At 41.7% G+C, this 25,266-nt stretch overlaps 1 protein-coding gene across 1 annotated transcript; it reads left to right on the forward strand.

Moving 5' to 3' along the window:
* Positions 1 to 5,803: 5,803 nt before the first annotated feature.
* LOC138888422 (uncharacterized) lies at positions 5,804 to 6,559 on the forward strand. Its single transcript, XM_070170282.1, has 2 exons — positions 5,804 to 6,019; positions 6,215 to 6,559. The coding sequence occupies exons 1-2, from the start codon at positions 5,804 to 5,806 to the stop codon at positions 6,557 to 6,559; spliced, it is 561 nt and encodes a 186-aa protein (XP_070026383.1).
* The last annotated feature ends 18,707 nt before the right edge of the window (positions 6,560 to 25,266 follow it).

A 25,266-nucleotide genomic window follows, 5' to 3' on the forward strand; every position in this document is an offset into this window, starting at 1 on the left:
TATATTTGGTTGTACCCGGAGTAGGCATCGAGAAAGCTGAGAATCTCGTAGCCAGCCGTAGCATCGATCATACGATCAATATTAGGCAAAGGAAAAGAATCCTTGGGGCATGCTTTATTCAAATCTTTATAATCTACACACATCTTAAGTTTGTTTCCCTTTTTAGGGACTACTACTACATTTGCTAACCATTCAGGATACTTTACTTCTTAAATGGATCCTATTTTGAGAAGTTTGGTTACCTCATCTTTGATGAAAACATGTTTTACCTCGGACTGAGGCCTCCTTTTTTATTTCACCGAGCGGAACTTTGAGTCCAAGCTTAGTTTATGAGTAGTGATCTATGGTGGATCCCTGTCATATCGAGATGGGACCAGGCAAAACAATCCATATTAGCTTTAAGAAATTGAATAAGTTTTTTCTTGAGCTCGGGAGTTAACCCCGTGCCCAGGTATACCTTTCGATCGAGCAGATACTCGATCAATATGATTTGTTCTAGTTCTTCGACCGTTGACTTCGTGGAGTCAGAATCATCGGGGATTATGAAGGTTCGAGGTATCATACACTCATCATCCTCGTAAGTTCCATGCTCTTCCAATTGGGTCAAGGCTGGTAACTATGTTTGTTATTTTGCTTCCTGCTGTCCCTTTGAATCCGATCGCTTTGTTGATGAAAGTGTCGATACCGGTATCACTTCATCGATTGCAAACATCTCTTTGGCGGCAGGTTGTTCCCCGTGCACTGTTTTAATTCCCTCTGAAGTTGGAAACTTCAGAACTTGGTGAAGGTTCGAGGGTACTGCCCTCATGTTATGGATCCAAGGCCTTCCGAGTAGTGCATTGTACCTCATGTCACCCTCGATCACATAGAACTTTGTTTCTTGGATGGTCCCTTCCACATTTACTGGTAAAATAATTTCACCTTTAGTGGTTTTGCTTTCCATGTTAAAGTCGTTAAGTACTCGGTTTACATGCATAATTTGATCTCGAAGGCCCAGCTGTTCTACGACCCTTGCTCGAATAATGTTGGCCGAGCTTCCTAGATCAATCAACACATGTTTAACTTGAATTTATTTATAAAGATAGATATTACCAATGTGTCGTTGTGAGGTTGTTCGAGCCCTTCTACATCCTCGTCATTAAAAGACAAGGTTTCTTCTGGTCCCGAGTTCGCTTTTCCCTTGTGATTGTCACCATGGTGCATTTAAATATCGGTCCCTAAGGAACATCGACTCCTCCAACGATCATGTGGATCACATGTTGTGGCTCTTCCTGCTCGTTCTGTCTATTCGAATCTCTGTTTTTAAAGTGGTTCTTGGCCCGATCACTTAAGAATTCTCGAAGGTGCCCCTAGTGGAACAATCGGGCTACTTCCTCCCTTAGTTGTCTACAGTCTTCTGTTTTATAGCCATTGGTGCCATGATACTTGCATACTTGGTTTGGGTTTCTCTGGGCCAAATTGGTCTGTAGAGGTCGAGGCCACCAGGTATCTTTGATACGCCCAATGGCTGATACTATGGCAGAAGCATCTATGTTGAAGCTATATTCTGACAATCGAGGTGCTTCATTGGACCCGACATCCCTAATGAAACCACTCCTTGCTCATGAGCCCTCAGGAGCTCTATCCCCGATCATTCCTTTTATCATTCTAAACGGGGTTGCGTCCAGGCCCGTTATTTCTCCGAACTTCATTGTATGGCTGATATCAGTCTCTGTTCGATTGTGGTTCCCGATCGACGTCCCTTTTAACTTTGTCCACAGGCCTGTTGGGATAAATAGAACCAATTGGAGCCCCTAGTTGATCGTCTTCGACCCTAATCTTCGGTTGATATCGATTATGTACATCGGTCTAAGTGACGGCTGGATATTCGATCAAATTCTGCTTTAGTTGTAATGAAGCTATAAAACTCCGTTCATTGAGACCTTGAGTGAAGGCTTGAACATCCCAATCATCGGTAACCGGTGGCAAATCCATCCCTTCCATTTGGAATCGAGATACGAATTTTCTGAGCATCTCGTTGTCTTTTTGCCTTACCTTGAATAGGTCTGACTTTCTTGTTACAAGCTTAATGGCTCCTGCGTGAGCCTTTAAAAAGGAATATGCAAGCATAGCAAATGAATCAATAGAATTAGGTGGTAAATTATGGTACCATATCATGGCACCTTTTGATAGAGTCTTCCCGAATTTCTTTAGTAATACGGATTCAATTTCGTCATCTTCCAAGTCATTTCCTTTGATGGCGCATGTATACGAGGTGACGTGTTCATTCGGATCGGTTGTCCCGTTATACTTCGGAATCTCGGGCATACGGAACTTCTTGGGGATTGGCTTCGTAGGCGCACTTGGTGGGGGAACGGGGGGTTGTACAAACTTTTTAGAATCTAGCCCTTTCAATAGCGGGGGTGCTCTCGAGATTTGGTCGACCTTGGAATTATAGGTTTCCACTTTCTTATCATCTTCCTCGATATTCTTTTCCCTAGTCTTGACTCGCTTTGTCAGTTCCACGAGCATTTTTACGATAACATGATTAGTTTCCGATTCTCCTCCATTCGATCTCTTTTTGGTATCGATTCAGCTCTATGAACAACTTCTTGTGATGGCTCGAGCTCGATATTACTCGGTGCATGATTCTGATTTTGGAGTTGTGCTATTGCACTTTGTTGAGTCTACAACATTTCGAATATCATTCGAAGGCTAATCCCGCCTTCTCCACCTCTTTGTGCATTCTAATCGGTTGTTCGAGCATCTATGCGGACTCTATTTTCAGGTTCGACGCCCAAATTTTCATTATTGGCGATATGGGAGCTGACGTCGATTGGGTCCATGGCCGGAGCTCCATCGGGGTTGACTAGAGTTACTCCATTTCCTGGGACGGTTCCATTGTTTGTGTGTGTAGGCGCTACTTGAGAGTTTGACATGTTGATCCTGAAATCAAATATACTTCAAATAACAAGCATAAATAGTGTGTGTTACGAAAATTGTAATAGGCAATCACTATTATCCTTAGCCCCATGGTGGGCGCCAATCTGTTTACCCTTAAAATCGAATAACAATTAAACTTATAAGTGGTTTTAAGGATACGTAATTTCACCTAGTATCAGTTGATAAATATGATGATTAATAATAGAAATTAACAGCAAAGTAAAGCAAACCAGTATTGAAATATAATTCAACCCTCGAGCTAGGTCGCTCTTGAACCGACTGAGAATAAAGTTATGGAATATGAAATAAACTGATGAACAAGAGAGTATAAAAGAAAAAGAGTGTTGTATTGCTTTGATATGCGAGAATAAGATAGTTACAAATGATTATAACCCCCTTTATATAGTAGAGAAATTCCACTTATGGTACAATTCTAATTACAGAAGGAAATCTCATGATTAGCTAAACAATCGTTCCTGATTTGATCCGTTCCGATATTTCTGCCATGATCCTCGACTAGTCACGGATATCTCGTCTTTCCGCTATTATGCTATCTACGGTCTTGCTCGATGTCTATCCTGTTTGGTCTCGATCTCGACAGGTACTTCGAATCCCGAATTCAGTACCTTATCCTCATGTCTCGGTCTGATATACTACGAGGCCGATCCTCGATCCATCCCCTGGTTTCGGTTAATCAGTAAAATCGGTGGGCCCAATTTTAACCGTATACAACTTCCTACATTTTTTTGTTTCCTCAAATATTCTTGTTATAGCATCCATGACAAATTAAAAAATGAACACACAATTCAGTTCACAAAGTAATATTAAATAGTTGGGACAATGCATAAGTACCCCCTGACCTATACTCGGATTCCCAACTAGACACTTTATCTTTGCGAGAATCCTATTACCTCCTAAACTATTTTCAAAAGGAATAAATAACACCCTAAAACTAGACAACCAAACCTTTGGCAAGTGGTGAAGTACACGCACTGCCACATGTATTTTTAGTATTTTTTTATTCTTTCTTCTTTTTCTTATCCTTTTTTCTTATTTCTTATTATTCTCATTTTTTTGCTTATTTCATTCTCTTTCTTTTTATTTTGGTCACCGGCGGCATAAAATGGTAGTCGTCGGAATTTCATGAACACTATTTTTTCCGGCGAATTTTTTTTTTCCGACGATAGATTTTTATCCCGATCTGAGTATATTTTGCTTTGCTTATGAATAGATCTTTTTGAGAGTTTAATTTGTGTGTGAAAAGGATAGAAAGTGGAAAAATTAAAACAGAATAGATTGAAGAAAAACGGTAAGATAAAGTCACCGGTGAATGAATATCCGCCGGAATTAGAGAAGAAACGAAAAAACAAGTAAAAGAAAAAGACAAAGAAAAAGGAAAAGGAAAAAGAAAAGGAAAAGGAAAAGGAAAAGGAAAAAAAAGTAAGAAAAAATAGTAAAAAAGCAAAAAGAAAAATCTGAAAATTGTTTTTTTCTTGCTTCTCACTCTCCCGAAGGAGGATGAAATAGGTACTCTGTCATGTCAGCTTTAAAGGTGCAAATAATTTTACTTTAAAATAGTTTAGGGGGGTAATAAAAACCCCGCAAAGATAAAGTGTGTAGTTGAGAATCCTGGTATAGGTCAGGAGATACTTATGCATTTTCCCTTAAATAGTATATCAAAGATTGAATTATACAAGGAACAAAAGCAATCCTTCTTAATATAACGAAACCTCTTTCAACTAGCATATTTTTTTAGTTTTCTATGGAGTAAATTTTAGGAAGGAATTACAAGACCCGAAAATGTGTCAGCCTGTTGGTGAGAGTTGTAACTAATGTCTAAATTCATTGCGGACATTTCCTCTCCTTAATTATATTCATATAGAAATAGAAAGAAAAACCGCAACAATGATAAATGGAAATAGCAATTTAAATTTTTGGTGAGATGGTAATATACTGTCAGTTTTGATCCCCATTTTCCACTCTCGAATTAGGTTGCTCTTCTCTCTGTTACTGTAGTTCCTCGGTGTGTGTAGTGTAACATCTCTTCTCTAATGGACATATTCAATAGTTTAGTTAATTAGGATGTATGAACAATCAGTGAATGAGAAGTTAAAGCACATTTAGTAACAGATATTCTTATTTAAATTTGAAATTAGAATTTAAAAACTACCCTAAAGAAGAAGAAAAGTCACGGTGTACAAAGCCAATTGTAAAAGAGTGGCATAATATACATTCACAAAGAAGCAAGAATCCTTTGTTTGATCTCCTTGAAGTTATATACCACTAATATTTTGTGGATAAAACACATATTAGATATGTCGGGTGGCTTTTCTATTAGTATAATGGAGAAGATTAATTATCGTCGCGTTACGCGTTCGATGGTGGAAGAACGATTTATAATCACAATTTTAATTTATAATCGCGATTTTATATTCATGATTTAATGTTCATCCTATATACAAGTATAAATTGGCACGAAGATTTGACAAAACAATTATGTTAGTAAAATTACATGAAACAAGCAAAAATTAAAGAATTTTAAATCACTGAGAATGTTATTAATAGAATTGTAATTAGAGTGAATATCTATCTTGTAGAGAGTTTTACTTTGTGGCTAAGTCATTTTTCCCCTAAAAATAGAGGGGTCTTACCCCCATTGTAAATGATTTCAAAATTCAATAAGAATTTCCTCTCTCTCTCTCTCTTTCTCTGCAATATTGTTCTTCTTCTTTTATTGTTTTATTACACGTTATCAGCACGAGACTCTACCGTCTCAAGAAGCTCTTTGAGAAGACTAAGGTATAACTTTTCTTCTCTTTTAATTATGACTGATATTATGAAAAGAAAATGTGTTGCCCTTGAAATTTAAGGCAAGAACTATATGACATGGGTGTTGGATGCTCAAATCCATTTAGATGCAATGGGTCTTGGAGACGCCATTCAAGACAAAAATAAAGCATCCAGCCAAGACTGTGCTAAGACCTTGATTTTCTTGCGCCGTCACCTTAATGAAGGGTTGAAAATAGAATATCTCACAGTCAAAGATTCACTTATTTTGTGGAATGGCTTAAAGGAAAGATATGACAACTTAAAGTTGGTCACTCTTCCACAAGCACGATAGGATTGGGCTCATCTGAGGTTCCAAGACTTTAAGTCTGTTTTTGAATATAATTCTGCAATGTTTAGAATTACTTCTAAATTGAAAATCTGTGAAAATACTATCACTAACTATGATATGCTTGAAAAAATGTATACAACGTTTCATGCCTCTAATATGGTCCTGCAATAGCAGTACAGAGAGAAAGGTTTCAAGAAGTACTTTAAGTTGATTTCTCTTCTCCTTGTGGCTGAACGAAACAATGACTTGCTCACGAGAAATCGCGAAAATCGATCCACTGGGTCTACACCATTGCCTGAAGTTGATGAGGTGTATTCCCATTATGCTAAGCGTGGAAAAGGCTGTGGCCCTATTCGTGGTCGTGGTCGTGACCGTGGTTGTAGACAAGGAAGAAATTCTCCTAGTGTTAATCATCCCCCAAAGAAAAATAACCACCAAAAGTGGAAAGGGAAAGATGAGAAGCCAAAGGCAAATGGTTCAGAAACGGAATGTTATCGTTGCGGTGGAAAAGGGCACTGAGCGAATATTTGTTGTGTGCCAAGACATTTGGTTGAGCTTTATCAAACATTGTCACACCTCCTTTTTCCGCACCCGCGAGGGTACAAGGGAGTTTTTCCAATTAAAGGATAATCGAAACGGGATTTGTTTATTTATTTCAGAGTCGCCACTTGGGAGATTTAGGGTGTCCCAAGTCACCAATTTTAATCCCGAATCGAGGAAAATAATGACTCCATATTACAGTCTGCGCACCAGAAATCCGGATAAGGAATTCTGTTAACCCGGGAGAAGGTGTTAGGCATTCCCGAGTTCCGTGGTTCTAGCACGGTAGCTCAACTGTTATATTCGGCTTGATTATCTGATTTTATACAAATATGAACTTATGTGCAAAATTTTATCTTTTTATCGCTTTCTTACTTATTGTTATTATTTTACGAGAATTGCAATGTCGTGGAAACATATGTTGAACCACGTTACATCAATGCACCCGTAGTTGTTTGGCATATCTCGACTCGGTTGAGATTTGAATTTGGGTCACATAAATGTGCACCCGAGTTAAGGAAAATAAATTATTAAAGGCGCGCCTAAAGCAACTAGCGTCTTGTTATTTTGGGGAAAACCGTAAAATTCGCTAAACGGCCTGTCCTCGAATTCTAAGTATTTTAATATATACATTTAGAGGGCCCCACAGCTTGTGCATTTTTTGTTTGTCGAGGCTCGTCTCATTCATTATTAAAAAGAATTTGCAACGTCATGGAAATGCATCTCAGACCACGTCACAATCAATGTACCCGTGATTAGAGACACATTTCGATTTCGTTGAGATTTGGATTTGGGTCACATAAATGTGCACCCGAGTTTAAGGAGATAACATTATTAAATACGCGCCTAAAGCGACTAGCGTATTATTATTTTAGGTAGGGATATGAAATTTGCTAAACGACCCTTCCCGACTAAAAAAAAAAATTCTTAAACCTTTACTGAGGGTCCTGCAAATTTTTTATTATTATTTTTTATTTGATGAAGCTCGTCTCACTTATTTATTTATTTATTTTTAAAAGTAAAGTAACTACATTTCTATTTTTATTTGTCTCTAAATAAAGAAAAATCATAGTTAATTACATGCTAAAAAAAACCGTAACTTATTTAATTAATAGATTACAACAGATGCTAACGAAAATTATACTTGAACTTGTAAAAATGAAAAATTATTTCGCGCCTTATTCCATAAGCTAATATTACTAAAAATGGAATTATGTATATAAAAAACGTACAAGATTGACTAACGTTACTACAATTAGCCATTTTTAACTGTGGTGAGGTTAACTAAATGATCAAAGCTATAGACTAATTCATTAACCCTAATGGATTCGCAATTTAACTATACCTTATTGAAACTACTCTACATTAGTGTAAGTATACTTAATTATTAATACATAAAATTATCGACTACGACCTTTATTTATTTATTTATTTATTTACTTTTATTATTATTATTGGAGCTATAATGTTGACACTACCCAACCACCTTATTTTTACATTTTTATCAAGTCCACAATCTATCTATGTGAGATTATTTGTAACATGAATTAATGCCAATACTGATGAGAGTATAATCACTTAAGAGGACTAATGGAAATTAGTTTTAACCATCTAAACGAAATACTAATTGGGTTTTGACTAAGTACTCTATCTCATTTATGGACTACTTGAATATATGCATGGAAACAAACAACTAACTAGAGATATGCTACTTATCATGATTTACCCCATTAATCTAATAAAATTGAAAGGTTCATGTTATATCAGCGCATGACCATTTATACGATTTCTTCTCTTTTCAATCCAATTATACAAAAAAAATAAAAAAAAAAAAATAAAAAATAAAACAGTTCATAAAAAAACTAAATAGACCAGATTGTCTACTATCTGCTTTATTGAAGCGGTTCGATTTTATTGCTGCATTTCAACTTCAAAGCTTTATCACTACAAAATTCGAATGTGTACCTGGAATTCGAACTACAAATAGAGAAAAGAGGTCAGGAGCAACAATGTACAACAGTAGCACAGCAACAGAATCCCACAGCAAATAACAGCAACAAAACAGCAATAACCAATGTAACAATGGTCAGAACCAAACTGAAAACCCCAGAAAGCTTGACTGAAAATCAGTAGTACTAAACGCAATCCAACAGATGGCAGTAACAAAGTTCTGATTTCAGCAGTAAAGAAAAGAACCTCACTTTCAGTTTTTATCTCTCAAAGACTGATTTTTAGTTCTGAAAAATTAGTCTATCTCTCACTTTTAAGTTCTGAAAATTTCTGTTCTCTCAACTTCCAGTCTCAATCCTTTTTTTTTTCCAGTCCCCTTCTCTATACCAACTCCCCTTATTTATAGGCTAGAACTAAACATTATTTATTCAAAGCTTTTCACTTTCAGCCTGTATATTCCCTCTCATGTGCATCTATACACTTTTATCATTAATCTCATGCTTATTTTCTGATTTTCCACCCTTAAAGATACCAGACAGGGTGTATTCTGCACTACTAATTCCCTTTTCATTAAATAATTCATTAATTATACACTGAATATTAACTGGCAGGCTACTAACACTAATCATTTTAAATCTTTTAACACCCAAAAATACCCCTGAAAAATCCCCTATTATTATTGCCTTGCCCTCACTCTTAGCAATATGTATTTAAACCTCTCTGATTTACAGCCACACCAAATCACTACACAGCTACAACCAATCCTTAAGTCAAATTCACACAAAAGATTCAAGCATCAAAACAGACCAACAAAGTGATTCATGCTGCATTCGTCCAAACAAAGCAGTCACAAACTAGCTATTCGACGAAGTTGTTCAAATCGAATGTAGCTTATAACTCAAACAAACAGAAGAAAAACCTTGACCAAATAAAAAGGTCTTGAAGAAGAAGGAGAATTAATGAACAAAACAAGATTTACAAAAATAAACACTTTAAACAAAGATTCAATAATCCGAAAAAAATAGAACGAACAAAACAAGATTACGAACAACACTTAAAACCAAAAACCCTAATGGAAAATAAATCAAAAGAACTAAATAATCTTGAAAGAAAATCCTAAAACTTGAACGAACCCAAGTCGAGCTCGGAGTTGAACTATTGGAGGTTGAACGGACTGTTTTGTGGACGTTGAAAAAGGACGAAGCAGCAGCTGGACGTTTGGACTATGGCGGATTAGCATGGAGGGACAAGGGTGTCGAGGCGTCGAGGAGTAGCATCGATAGCTGCTGCTTGACGGTGGTTGCTGGGCGATGTAGCAGCAATGGCTGCTGCTTGACGGGTGGTTGTTTGGTGGTGGGGGAGTAGGGTCGGGGGACAGTGACGACGCAGAAGCAACAGCTGCTGCTCGACGGGGCTCCGGTGGTCGTTTGGCTTGAGGAAGTAGCAGCTATGGAGGGTGCTAGTGGCAGGCTGTTTGGACAGAAAAGATGGAGCAGTGGTTGTGGGTCGTCGATGCTGCAGTGGGTTGGTTTGGGTGGAGCTGGAGCTCGTAGCGGGCAGCAATGGTGGTTTCAAGGAGGATGCTGGTGGCGGGCTTTATTGATGGTGGTCGTGAGACTGAGAGGGAGCCGGACGCAGGTGGTCGACGATGGTTATGGCGTCGGGGGGGGGGAGTGCGACTGGTTTGGGGTAGGGTTTTGCTAGGGTTCCGATGGTCATTTGGCTTGAGGAAGGAGCAGCTATGGAGGTCCAGAGTAGGGGAAGTTCAGAGTGGTGACGACGGGGAAGCTGGTCGGAGGTGGGTCACGATGGGAAGGTGACGGGCTGGAGCTGGAGCTCCGACGAGGGGGTTGCGGACGGTAGCTTTTGGACAGTAGGGTTTTGTTCGGTTTTTTTTTCTATCTTCTTCAAAGAATGAAGAAGATGAACAGTTCCTCCCTTTCAAAATTTTCAAAGTCCCTTTTTAAAATCCCCTCCTTTTCCAAAAGTAGTCCGTGTATTTTGTATAGGTGCAAAGGAAAATGGACCCCCATGCGTGGTGGGGTTCAAGACTTGTGTCCCCCACGCGTGGTGGGGTTTCCCGTGTGTCGGGTTCCGTCCGTGTTCCCCACGTGTGGTGGACTCGGATTATTATGGGCTAGGCCCGAAAATTAGGCCTAAAAATGGGTAGTTTGAACCCGAATATTATTCTTTTTCCTGAACTCGAGAAATAAGAACACGATGTTGCTCAACTAATTATGTAAGCAAAATAACTACCAAAAGACTAATATTTAAGACAAAACTATATCTTTTTAAATATTTTTTCAAGATTAAAATAGCTACAAAATATTAATAAAAACTATTTTTGTAATTTTCGTTTTTATATAAAGATAAAATATGAAGTACTATATTTTTTTATTATTTTGTATTTTTCAAAATTAAAAGGACTACAAAACATTAATAGAACTATATATATATATATATTTATTTATTTTGATAAAACTAAAATTCTAAATTGAGCTACAAACTAAATTGACTCCAAAAATACTAATTAAACTCCTAACAAAAATTATCATACACAATTAAACACCAATAAAAATAAAATTGCTTAATTTGACATTAAATGCTAACAATGCAAAATATTCCTATTTTTGTGACTTTCATTTTTTGTAAAACAAACTTAATTAAATACTAAAAGAAAATGTGATATATTTTATATTTTTATTAATTAAAACAAATAAACATGCACTCATAAAAATACAAATAATTATACAAAAATACCACACAAAAATAACAAAAATTGCACACAAAGAAAAATTGTTTTATTTTGAATTTGTTTTTGGGAGTAATTCTTTCATAGGGCAAAAATCACGTGCTTACAGCTGCCCCTCTTTGCCCGAAAACACGAAGGGTTTTCGTGCAAAGATAAAGTGAGCGATTTTTGCCCATCCAAGTACTCCACGTGAAGCATTTTTGAAAGATTTGACCGAACCTTTGCTCCAGAGGTTTCCTACATATCCTTGGCTAAACATGAATCAGGTCAATGTAGTTCGGGAAGTTTTGGTAGCTGGGACTACCGTGGGACTGCAATGTTACTTGCTGTTGCATGCTATTACCACTGCTTACCGATCTCCTTGTTACATCGTGCTTAAAAGAAAACAAGAAACTAGGCTAGACTGCAATTTGTTCTTGTTGCCTTGCTTTCTTGTCGGCTTGTGTTTCCTCCGGTGCTTTTCTTCCGTGAATTTGGGGATGACACTGGCCCTTTGCTTTTCTGAATACCAGTTTTCATCATTTTGTTCGGTCCGCTGGGGACATGGCTTCCTTCATTAAGCTTTTTGGCGGTTCCTCTGGGGATACGGCTCTCTTCATCAGATCTGTTATGCTGGGCATAATTTAATGTTCACAGGCCGCTTCTTTCAAGACGCGTCTTTTCTTCCTTTTGACTCATGCGCTTGAACTTGTGCTGGGACCTCTTGTTGCAACCTTCTGCTTTCCGGTGTTGGGGATTTTTATTGTTTCCTGCTGGGATTCCTGTTGTAACCTTCTACCTTCCGGTGGGTTACTGATTTCAAGATCTGCAGTATAAGACTCAAAAGTATTCCTCTCGTTATACAGGTGGGTGCCTAAATGCAAAAATATGAAATGTATGCCCGCATTCTACTGGTGGGCGACCTAGAACAAAAATATATTCCCGCATTATACTGGTGGGTGACCTAGAACATGAATGTATTCCCGCATTATACTGGTGGGCGACCTAGAACAGAAATGTATTCCCGCATTATACTGGTGGACGACCTAGAACATGAATGTATTCCCGCATTATACTGGTGGGCGACCTAGAACAGAAATGTAATCCCGCATTATACTGGTGAGTGACCTAGAATAGAAATGAAAAGACAGAAATATATTCCCGCATTATACTGGTGGGCGACCTAGAACAGAAATATATTCCCGCATTATACTGGTGGGCGACCTAGAACAGAAAATGTATTCCCGCATTATACTGGTGGGCGACCTAGAACAGAAATGTATTCCCGCATTATACTGGTGGGCGACCTAGAACAGAAATGTATTCCCTCATTATACTGGTGGGTGACCTAGAACAGAAATGAAAAGACAGAAATGTATTCCCGCATTATACTGGTGGGAGACCTAGAACAGAAATGTATTCCCACATTATACTGGTGGGCGACCTAGAACAAAAATGTATTTGTTTCCTCGTTCCTCCGAGAAATTTTTTTGACAACGACAGAAAATTTTCTGCCCCAGTTTTGGTGACCTTTCTGGCATCGCGTCCTTCTGCCATCATCAACCTTTATTTTCCTGCAGCAGACAAAAGGACTTTGTTATTTTTAATCCTAGTGTTAATTTTCCGGTTTTCTTTTCTTGCTTTGTGCCCCCACCACTGGTTGGGGGACAAAGTTGCTTGCTGGGGGTGACCTGTCTGATGGGGATGGTTTTCCCCCTTTTCTGCTTTTCTCTTTACAGAATCAAACTGTGGGAGTCCGCTTCCCTCCCGAAACCACTCCTTTAGGAGTTTTATTTCCTCCCGGAATGGCAAGGCATAGAATTGCATTGCCTGGGGATATCTTGCACCGGATTGATTTCCCTTTCTTGTGGCGTCTGACCACTTCGGATTTGGGTCCGGGATTTATCAACATTCTGCGGGGAAACCTTCTCGGAACTTGGTCCACAAGTCCTTCACCCGTCATTTTCCGCTCTCTTTACGTCACCCTTCTTTCTACACAATTCGTCCTTTGGTTTTGCAGCCGATGCCTTTTGTCTTATTGCCTCGGCTCTTGGCCTATCCTTTCGTATTTTGCTTTTGTACCCCTTCGGCCTCTGGTAGTAAACTTTGAAAAATCTTTTTCAAAACGAATTCTTAGCAAGAAAAATGAAAAAGATAGAAAAGGAGGAAAATCTCTCTGAACCAATACTTGGTGGAAAAAAGGAAAAGAGAAGAACTTATCTGGAAGACATGACTGGTCCTTGTGATCATGACATGCACCGTAGATTCCTGACCCAGTCTATTTGTATCAATCAACTTGCCTGATGACCTTACTTGCTGGGGATAAATGGGTGTCCATTTCTTTGCGAACGCGGACCCTTTTGTTGATCTGTCTTGTCACCTCATAGTGCCCTTCAAGGGTTTTTCACTAATGAGACTCTCTCTTTTCTCTCAGCTCCCGGCGCCTTATGGTGCCTGTGAAGGTTTTCACCGATAAGACTCTCTCGTTTTATATCTCTCATCTTTCGTCGCCTTGTGGTGCCTGCGAAGGTTTTCACCGCCAAGACTCTCTCATTTTATTTCTTCAACGGAGAATTGGAGTGCTGTCGATATGACCCTCTCTTTTGGAGATTCCTTTGGACTATCAATTTATTTCCAGTTTTATGATCCTCTTCTTCGCCGGGGATCAGTGTATTATTCTCGGCTTTATTTGCTTGACTTGGCACCTCTTGTATATTGATCGGGAGGTCTTTTGGACGTCGATGTTGGTTTTGGTGTGGGGCTAAAAGAAAGGCTATCAAAAAATGAAATAACTTTGATGGGTGATCCGCTACAACTTTTGGAATCAAACCTTTGTTGGAACTTTAAAACATAACCTCTGCCCCAGTTTTCTTGCTTGGGGGATTTTATTTTTTACACTATGTTGAGCTACGTGCGTTACGCACACTGTGCCTATTATGCACACTATGTACACTATGCACACTATGACCGAGCCGTGAGGCGCCTACGTATCCTCTTTGAGGAATCAGGTCAAACGTAGTTCCCACGGTTTTGTTTTTCTTGTGATTTTATCTTCTTCTTTTTCATTTTCTTTTACAATTTTCTTTTTCCTTCTCTTTTTTTTTCTTTTTATATTTATTATTTTTGTTTTTTCATTAGTGATTCCAAAAGAGGGATATGAAAGAATAACTTAAGGCTCAAAAGGGGGAAACAAGGGTAAAAAGTGTTTGGATAGAAGAAAGAATTGCCTCCGTCATTTCATTATCCAATAAGTACCAAGTACAAACAAACGAACCAATAATTGCCATAATCAAAGAAATTACGCATAATATCTCTTGACTGCATCCGAATTGATAGCCATGTCAACACATCTTCCCTCGATATCCGTCAAACACAAAGCACCGTTGGACAATACTCTGGTCACGATATAAGGCCCTTGCCAATTTGGGGCGAACTTGCCTTTTGCCTCGACCTGATGTGGGAGGATCTTCTTCAATACCTGCTGCCCTATTTCAAACTTCCTGGGGCGTACCTTCTTATTGTATGCCCTTGCCATTCTCTTCTGATATAGCTGACCATGGCACACTGCTGCCAATCTTTTCTCGTCTATCAAGCTCAATTGTTCTAGTCGAGCTTTGACCCATTCATCATCATCAATTTCGGCTTCAGCGACAATCCGGAGGGACAAAATTTTGACCTCCGCTGGTATTACGGCCTCAGTTCCGTACACCAACAAATAAGGAGTTGCACCTATGAAAGTCCGGACGGTAGTGCGATAACCCAACAAAGCAAAGGGTAATCTCTCGTGCCATTGTCTGGACCCTTCCACCATCTTCCGCAGTATCTTCTTGATGTTCTTATTGGCTGCTTCGACCGCTCCATTCGCCTTGGGACGATATGGGGTGGAATTGCGGTGTGTAATCTTGAATTGTTGGCATACCTCTCTCATCAGGCTGCTGTTAAGATTTGCACCGTTATCCGTGATGATTACTTTTGGGATCCCAAATCTGCAGATGATATGGGAGTGCACAAAATCCACCACTGCCTTTTTAGTTACCGACTTGAAGGTTTTAGCCTCAACCCATTTGGTGAAGTAGTCAATGGTTACTAGAATGAACCTATGACCGTTGGATGCTGCCGGCTCGATAGGTCCAATGACATCCATGCCCCATGCCACAAACGGCCAGGGTGCTGACATCGTATGTAACTCTGTTGGCGGAGAATGAATCAGATCTCCATGTATCTGACACTGATGGCATTTTCTCACAAAAGAGATACAGTCATGCTCCATGGTAAGCCAATAATACCCTGCTCGAAGGATCTTCCTTGCCAATACATATCCGCTCATATGCGGCCCGCAAACTCCAGCATGTACCTCTGCCATGACCGTCGTGGCTTGACCGGCGTCTATATATCTTAACAATCCCAAATCCGGGGTTCTTTTGTACAAAACTCCTCCGCTGAGGAAGAAACCATTCGACAAACGCCGAAGGGCTCTTTTTTGGTCTCCAGTGGCCTGTTCCGGATATATCCCCATTCTGAGGTACTCCTTGATATCATGAAACCAAGGCTCGCCATCTGCTTCATCTTCCACCGCGTTGCAATAAGCGTGCTGATCACGAACTTGGATGTGCAGAGGGTCAACATACATTTTGTCAGGGTGGTGCAACATTGATGCTAAGGTGGCCAATGCATCCGCAACCTCGTTATGAACTCTCGGGATATGTTTGAATTTCACCGATCGAAATTGCTTGCTCAGATCGTGCAAGCATTGTCGATAAGATATGAGTTTCAAGTCCCGTGTTTCCCATTCGCCCTAAATCTGATGTACCAAGAGGTCCGAGTCTCCCAAGACCAAAACGTCTTGGACATCCATGTCCGTAGCCAATCGTAGACCCAAAATGCAAGCTTCATACTCGGCCATATTATTGGTGCAATAGAAGCGTAGTTGAGCCGCAACAGGATAATGGCATCCTGTTTCAGAAATGAGTACTGCTCCTATTCCAACCCCTTTCGCGTTTGTAGCTCCATCGAAGAAAAGCTTCCAACCCGGTTCCTCGGGTAACGTCAGCTCACTTGTATGCATCACTTCTTCATCGGGAAAATACGTTCTTAAAGGCTCGTATTTTTCATCAACGGGATTCTCTGCCAAATGGTCTGCCAGCGCTTGGGCTTTCATGGCTGTCCTCGTCACATAGACGATATCGAACTCTGTGAGCAGAATTTGCCGTTTTGCCAACCTCCCTGTGGGCATAGGTTTCTGAAAGATATACTTCAATGGGTCCAAACGGGATATGAGATAAGTAGTATACGAGGACAGGTAGTGTTTCAACTTCTGAGCTACCCAAGTTAGGGCGCAACATGTTTTCTCGAGTTGAGTGTACTTGACCTCATATACTGTGAATTTCTTGCTAAGATAGTAAATGGCCTGCTCCTTCCTTCCTGTGTCATCGTGTTGCCCCAGTACACAACCAAATGAATTTTCCAGGACCGTCAGATAAAGAATTAAGGGCTTCCCTGGCTTAGGCGGGACCAACACCGGGTGGATTAGACAGATACCCTTTGATTTGGTCGAAAGCCTCTTGACACTCTGCCGTCCAACTTACCGCAGCATCCTTTTTCAGCAGCCGAAATATGGGCTCACAAGTTGCTGTGAGTTGAGCGATGAACCTGCTGATGTAATTGAGTCTACCCAACAGACTCATTACCTCTGTTTTGTTCTTTGGCGGTGGCAAATCTCGGATGGATTTGATCTTAGATGGGTCTAACTCAATACCCCGTCGACTGACGATGAATCCTAACAGCTTTCCTGATGGAACCCCGAATGCGCATTTGGCCGGGTTAAGCTTGATATCATACCTTCGGAGTCTTTGGAAGAATCTCCTTAGGTCTGCTACATGGTCTTCCTGACGCCAAGACTTTATGATCACATCATCTACGTACACCTCAATTTCTTTGTGTATCATGTCGTGAAACACAGCAGTCATTGCTCACATGTACGTTGCCCCGGCATTCTTCAGTCCGAACGGCATTACCCGATAGCAGTAAGTTCCTCATGGCGTGATAAATGCTGTCTTTTCCGCATCTTCCTCGTCCATTAGGATCTGATGATAACCCGCATAGCAATCCACAAAGGATCCGATCTCGCGCCCAGCGCAATTATCGATCAGGATATGGATGTTGGGCAACGGAAAATTGTCCTTGGGGCTTGCTTTGTTGAGATTGCGGTAGTCGACGCACACCCTGATTTTCCCATCCTTCTTTGGAACTGGTACTACATTGGCCAACCACTCGGGATATCGAGTGACCCGAATGACCTTCGCCTGCAACTGCTTAATCACCTCTTCTTTGATCTTTACACTCATTTCTGTTTTAAATTTCCTTAGCTTTTGCTTGACCGGAGGGTATGCCGGGTCAGTGGGCAATTTGTGAACCACTAAATTGGTGCTTAATCCCGGCATATCATCATATGACCATGCAAAAACATCTTTGAATTCCACGAGGGTTTTGATCAATTCTTCCCTGACATTCGGCTCAATATGGATGCTGATCTTGGTTTCTCGGACATTATCAGCGTCTCCTAGATTCACAGCCTCAGTGTCATTTAGGTTAGGTTTGGGTTTTTCTTCAAATTGGCATAGTTCTCGGTTTATCTCTTCGAAGGCTTTATCTTCGTCATATTCAGATTCATCGTCACAAACGACCTCTTGTATCATTAAGTCGGATGCAGATTGATTTATTAGACTAGGTCGAAGATCCGCTGTGCATGCCATGTCATTAGAACCAGTAAAAAGAGAACTGTTAAGAAAGAAAAAGAACAAGACAAAATTAAAATGAGACAAAAGAAGAGAACTTTATTAAACTTGCGGGATAAAAGGGTTCACACTTTTACAAAACAAAAGTAAAATTTGGATTACACCCTGGAATAATCCGAACAAAACAGAACAAACAAAAAACATAAATCAAAGCCTACTACCAAGACTCCCCTCGGACAGGAAGAGGAGTAACCGTCCAATTGTTGGTCTTGGCCTCAGGCCCCACAAATTGTATCTCTGCCCTGTTGGAACTCTCTCCAACTTCTACCATACTGACATCAGCGAATTGCCTCTCGAAACTCTGATTCAGGTCCCCATCCAAACCAATCAATGGTCCTAGAATATTTGGGACTGGCGTCCCCTTGGCGCTTGCTCTGACAAAAGACCTTGAGAGACGTGGCACCGGCTTGGGCAGAAACCAAACTCTCTTCTTCATTTTTCGCGCTTGCTTCCTATCTGCCGCGGTTGGTTTGAACCCCAAACCGAAGTTTTCCAAGTTTTTGGGCAGGGAGAAAGGTTGGACAATCCCCTGAAGCTCAACTCCCAGGCCTTTTCCCGGCATGAACCCGTTGCCCAGCATTTCCGAGACCATCATGATTATTACGGAAGCTACCCTAGGGTACTGAAGGATCTCACCCTCAGAAATCTTGTTTGCCGACATTGTATCGAAAATCTGGTAGACCGAAGGACCTTTGTCATCATCGGTCTCTATGAATGGCACAATGGCGCCACCCATGGTGCATGACGTGTCCTCGCCGTGTAGTACGACCTCTTGTCTATCCCACTCGAACTTGACCATATGATGTAGGGTAGAAGGCACTGTTTTGGCTGCGTGGATCCATGGTCGTCCTAGCAGCATGTTATAAGATATTGTGGCTTCTAATACCTAGAATTCCATGGTAAACTGGACCGGACCGATGGTTAATTCAAGCACAACATCCCCCACAGTGGCTGTTCCATTTCCGTCAAATCCCCGAACATAGATGTTATTCTTGTGGATTCTTCTGTGGTCGATCTTTAACTGGTTCAGAGTGGATAATGGACAAATATTGGCACTCGAACCGTTATCCACCAATACCCGAGCAACTACTGAGTTTTCGCATTTGACAGTTAGGTAGAGAGCTTTATTGTGCTCCGTACCTTCCACTGGCAGATCATCATCTGAGAATGTTACCCTGTTCACCTCGAAAATCTTGTTGGCAATAGTTTCTAGGTGGTTTACAGAAATCTCGTTGGGTACATGAGCTTCGTTTAATATTTTCATCAAGGCCCGGCGATGCTCCTCAGAATGGATTAGTAATGACAGCAGCGAGATCTGTGCTGGTGTTTTCCTCAGCTGTTCGACCACGGAGTAGTCCTGCACTTTCATCTTCCTCAAGAACTCCTCAGCCTCTTCTTCGGACACAGGTTTCTTGGTTGTAGCGGGGTTGGTTCTTCTCAGCTCCACCGGAGCAAAACACCGACCTGATCGAGTCAGCCCTTGCGCTTCACAACTAACTTCCTCCATTTGTTTTCCTTTGTACATCACCACTGCCTTCTCGTATTTCCAAGGCACAGCCTTGCTATCAATTATCGGCAACTGAACTACAGGCTTTATGGTGACCAGTTCCCTGTATACCCCTTTCAACACAACCGTAGGTGTGGGCGGAGCCCCTGATATTACCAACTTGTTTGGCTCAGGTTTGCTTGTTATGGCGGACGGTCTCTTTCCCAATATCACTACCGGCTTGGTGCCTTCTCCCTGGGACTGTACCCCCATTCCTCCACTGGTCGGTCCTTCTTTCGGAGCGGCCTGGATCATCATCACTGTTTGTGAGGGTTTTCTCAACTCTCCTCCCTCATACACCAACTCAATCATGTGAGTCTTGTGGTGCGCTGGCAGTGGGTTCTGGTTGATGTTAGGAGCCTCCGGTGTCTGTACCTCGATCTTATTAGTATCAATAAGATCCTGTATGGCATGCCTCAACTTCCAACACTTTTCGGTATCATACCCCAGCATCCCTGAGCAGTACTCACAGCTTACTGATCGGTCCAAATTCTGGGGTGGGGGATTTGGTTCTCGAGTCTGGACATGACTAACCAAACCCAATTGCCTCAATTTGTGGAACAAAGCGATGTAGGTTTCTCCCAACTCAGTGAAAGTTCTGTGTTTTCGCAGCTTGTCATTCCTAGCATCCGGATTTCCCCGAAAGCCTGCCCCTGGAGGGTTTCTATATGCCCTCGGTGGAGGATAGGTGTTTTGTGGTGGTGCATATGTGTTCTGGGGAGCCGGCGCGCGCCATTGCGGGCGAACCGGAGGCTGAGTGTATGTCTGGGCTTGGTGTATGGAGAAATGTGGTTCTCGAGGTGGGTAATAGTGCTGTGTTGGGCTGTATGAGTATTTTGGCCTGTGGGGCCTGGGTTGGTTGTAGTGGGGTTTGCCAGACCTGGGCCAACTGCTTGCCTCAATCGTGGCAATTTCTTCTTTCTTCCTTCTTCCCAACGCACCTCCCGAACCGCTCTGAATAGCCTGGGTCGTGGCCTTGAGTGCCGAGTAATTCAAGATTTTGTCAGACCTCAGACCCTCCTCTATCATAACCCCTATTTTTACTACCTCGTTGAAGGATTTTCCAACCGTCGTCACCAAGTGACCAAAGTAGGTTGGATCCAGTGTTTGCAAGAAGTAGTCCACCATTTCTCCCTCTCTCATGGGAGGATCCACTCTAGATGCTTGTTCTCTCCAGCGAAACCCGTACTCGCAAAAACTTTCCCCGAGCTTCTTCCCGGTCCTCAATAATGTGAGACGGTCAGGGACTATCTCGAGATTGTATTGGAAATGACCTGCGAAACCCTGCGCCAGATCATCCCAAGTGTACCATCTCCTGGAATCCTACCTGGTATACCATTCTAGTGCCGATCCGCTCAGTCTTTGGCCGAAATAAGCTATCAGCAGCTCATCTTTGCCACCTGCCCCGCTCATTTTGCTACAGAATCCCCGCAAATGCGCCATGGGATCACCGTGCCCTTCATATAAATCAAACTTAGGCATCTTGAACCCAGCTGGGAGTTGGACATCCGGGAAAGGGCATAGATCTTTGTAGGCCACGCTGACCTGGTTGCCCAATCCGTGCAGGTTCCTAAAGGACTGCTCCAGGCTTTTGAATTTCCTCAATACCTCATCTTGTTCTGGGGCTTTAACCGACTTTTCAATTTCTGCCGGTACCTCCAAATGTGGATTGTAGGCATGTGGTTCGGGGGCATGGAATGTAGGCTCAGGGGATAGTATTGCGTATCGGGAGCCTGAAACAATGGCTCGCTGGCCGTTCTCTGCAGGGTGGCTGATGTGGGTCCCGCAAAAGTGGGAACATTTGGTGTTGGGAGAGGTTGATGCGGTGGTGGAGCTTGGGAATCGTGGGGGCTTCTTTCTTGATGATAACGGGGATTTGTGAGGCTTGTTGAAGGGCCGGAGTGATGGTATTCCGGCATGTGCCCCAGTGGCTCAGGGTTCTTTTGTGCTTTGGCTAAAGCTAGTTGCATTGCATTCATCTCTAGTCCCATCCTTTCAATTTTTTCCATCGCTTCTTTTAACAACTGGCTCATCGGCCTTTCTCCCTCGGTACTATTCTCTGAAGTAGTCATGCTTGTTGCTACTGGTCCTTTGGATCTGGTTTGGTAAGGGTGTGTTGCCAGAATTCTTTAACAACTAACTGTCTGGATGCAGACAACAACAAACTTTGTTAGCGTTAGAGCTTAACAGATTTGATAACAACACATCAAGGATGCAATGCTCCTAGGCAGTTAACCGTTTCTAACATGCTTTGCTTCAAACAACATGCGTCATCCCGGCTTGCTCAATTGTCATTTTAAAGCACTTTGGGAAACCCTGTATTTTATTTTATTCTTGTATTTATTATTAATCTTTTTCTTTCTTTATTAAAGGCGGTCGAATCTTATGGGGATTGCCTACGTATCACGTCCCCGCGCGAATCAGACCAGGCGTAGTTCTGCCACAAAGTAAAGACACACAAAATTCTTTTTTGGAATCATTGAATTCATCATTAAAATTTGCTATTACAAATTACTTCAAACAAAAGAATAGCAACAATACAGACTCCACAGTTTTTAAATTGATTTGGCTGAAAGAAAAGAAAACAACATATGGGGCAGCCACAAAGCCAAATAAACGGGATTCGACCAAAGATTAATTTTCCAACTTAGGGGCCCGCGAGGCATCATTCGGCCTTTCCGCGGCCCTTGGTGTGAGGTCCCTCTGCAAGCTCTTCAACTCGTTCATAATCCGGTGGACGCAGCCCATGATGGAAACAAGGAGGGTCTTCCGAGGTATTTGCTCACATGCTAGGCATTTCATGTAGATGTAATGTCCAATTTCGTCGATCCTTCCTCGAATGTTGTCCCTTTCAATGAACAATTGCCTGATTTGTCGGTTCTTCAATCCCAGTGCCTGAGCATTGTCGGCAAGTCGATCCTGGAACAACTCCATTTGTCTTTCCATGCAGGCCATTGCATCGTAACAATGTCTTCTGTCGGCCTGGGCATCTCGTGCTTGTTTGATGATCCGATCATGTAGAGTGGAGTTCGTTTCCCTTAATATCCCGATGCTCATTTCATAATCCCTTATGACCTGTTGCAGACGCTGCCTCCGGGCCATTGTGTATTTTGCCCATCTGACCTTCATCCTTGCTACGCGAGCTTCTGATTGTTCTAATTCTTCTTGGCTTTGGACGACCTGATTTTTCAAACTTGCTATCAACCTTTCGTCGGAGCGACGTTTCTGTCGGTCAATGTTACTTTTGCTGGCTTGGCGTAGGCGGGCCTTTAGTGTCTTGGTTCTCTTGGGCTAGCTTGTTCTTTTCGCCCTGCTCCGAGGCGACTTGCACGTTGTTCTCAAATATAAGCCTCTCGACTTGTTGTTTTAGCTTCCCGATTTCAGCCCGGTAGCCTTCCTCTCTTTTTAACCAGCCCCATTGTGCATGTGATGATTCCTCAAAGTCTTGGATGTGAGCTCTCTTAGTTGGTCTCTGGTGCTCAAGCTCTCTTCGGTACCACGTGAGGTATTTTGGCGACACTTCGCCCTTGGCCCTGTCTCGTACACAAGTATCTACCTTCAGGGTTTGACATTCATTCCAGATTCGCCGAACGACCGCCTCAGGGAACTGCCCACCAGGCCCGATTTCGATCACCTGACTACTGAGATCCTCTTCTTTTGGGATTATTTGGTATCGTCCCAACTGTCTCAATACTCTGCATGGTGCGTAGGGCTAGATACTTTGGAGACCCATCAATAGTAAATAAGATTTGGTGGCTGACATGTGTATGACTTCCTCTATGGGTAGCCATTTGAATGCCCACTCTATCTGGTTTGCTGAAATAGAGCGCAGTAGCGTGACCCATTCGACGACCCCTTCCGGCAATCTGAAACCGTCGATCCTGGTGGGAAACTCTTCTATACAAGTCTTTTGTGATGACCCATATTTCAGCAATTGAGGGCGATGACATAGATGCTCTATCATCCACATTTGCAGTAGTATGTTACATCCTTCGAAGAAAACCCCTCCGGTTTTGCAAATAGTGAGTGCGCGGAAAATATCTGCTATTATCATTGGTGCTAGAGTGCTGTTTTCTTGCTTGAGCAAAGTGCTGACGACCCCAGCGATTTGTATGTTAATTTTCCCATCCTCTCTAGGGAACACCAGAAAACCTAGAAAGGCTATCATGAAAGCAATACATCTATGTCATTCCCATTTCAAACGGCTTTCCCCACTGCAAATCTTATTCTCGGGATTGTTGAACCCTCCCAGATGACCGTACCTGTCGTACAGAAATGCAAAACTACAAAACCCTTTTGATAACTCTGGGTTATGTACCGTTCTTGCGGATCTTTACGATGTCCAGGAATTTGTGTATGGTTACGGTCCTTGGTGCAATGAGATACTGCTCTTTCATAGGGATGTTAGGACATCCAATGTACCCTGCCAACTCCTCCAGTGTCGGGGTGAGTTCGAAATCTGAGAAGTGAAATACGTTGTGAGCCGAGTCCCAAAATGAAATTAGAGCCCTGATAACGTCCCCTCGTGGATCGATGTCCAGCAATCCAACCAAATTTCCCAAGTATATTTTGACCGTATCTTGCCCTGATCCTCCCAAGTCGTTCCACCACATGCATAAGCCCATAGGAACTTTGTTTATAATGGCCTCAGATGAACTCCTACTTGTGCTCATTCTGCACATTTATTAAGGTGATTTTAGACAAGGAATTTTTTTATTTTTTTGACTCCAAACATTTTTTTTTGAAAGAAATAATATGTGTATATACATACATGGGTATATATATATAATTATTGGTAAGACAAAAATCGGGGAGTTGGACCCGATAAGGGTTGCCTACGTATCCCACATCCGGTGGGAATCAAACCGACGTAGTTCGGGTAAGAAATTTATCACGGTTTTTCAAAAATATTTGGACACTGCCTTTTAAGCGAGAAATTTTGAAATTCCTTTTTTCATTTTTTTCTTTTATTTATTTATTTATTTTTCAAAATTCCCGTTACCACCTGCTGGTCATCATGCAAATTTGAAGCAAATTAATGCGATAACAGATAAAATGCCACATGATGGTCTTTTTTTTGTTCCAGGTTGCTATTCCTAGACGGGCCCAACCCCTGTGTTGAGCCCCCTAAGTCAAATGCAACGTGATGCAAATAAGCGCTTTCCTACTAGGGATCCGGCATGAAGTTATGTTTTACTAAGCTTCAAACTGGGCTTTGTTCTAGACCTGGCTTACACGAGCGGACAACTCGAGTTGAGGAGGGGGCTACGTACCGGGGACCCGCGGGGTCGTCCGGCTTTGTAACTTATCCGAGCCTCTTTCTACTTGGGTATGACACTAACAGAATAGGGAGTCTCGACCAGCGAGCTTCTCCCCGGAGGTAAGAAGAGAAGGGTTTCGGCGCAGTTTATATATACAGTCAAATAATATCAAAGCGGTAACACACATCATTTTGCACATGAATCACATATAAGAATATCAGATAATAAATAAAGCCAAATAGAACAATTATTCCAAGCTCGAATTTCTAACCCTGAACCAGTGGTTCTGGGCCATTCATCCCCAGCAGAGTCGCCAGAGCTGTCACACCTCCTTTTTCTGCACCCGCGAAGGTACAAGGGAGTTTTTCCAATTAAAGGACAATCGAAACGGGATTTGTTTATTT

This window comes from Nicotiana sylvestris, chromosome 3 (genome assembly GCF_000393655.2).
Source record: "Nicotiana sylvestris chromosome 3, ASM39365v2, whole genome shotgun sequence".
Lineage (NCBI taxonomy): Eukaryota > Viridiplantae > Streptophyta > Magnoliopsida > Solanales > Solanaceae > Nicotiana > Nicotiana sylvestris.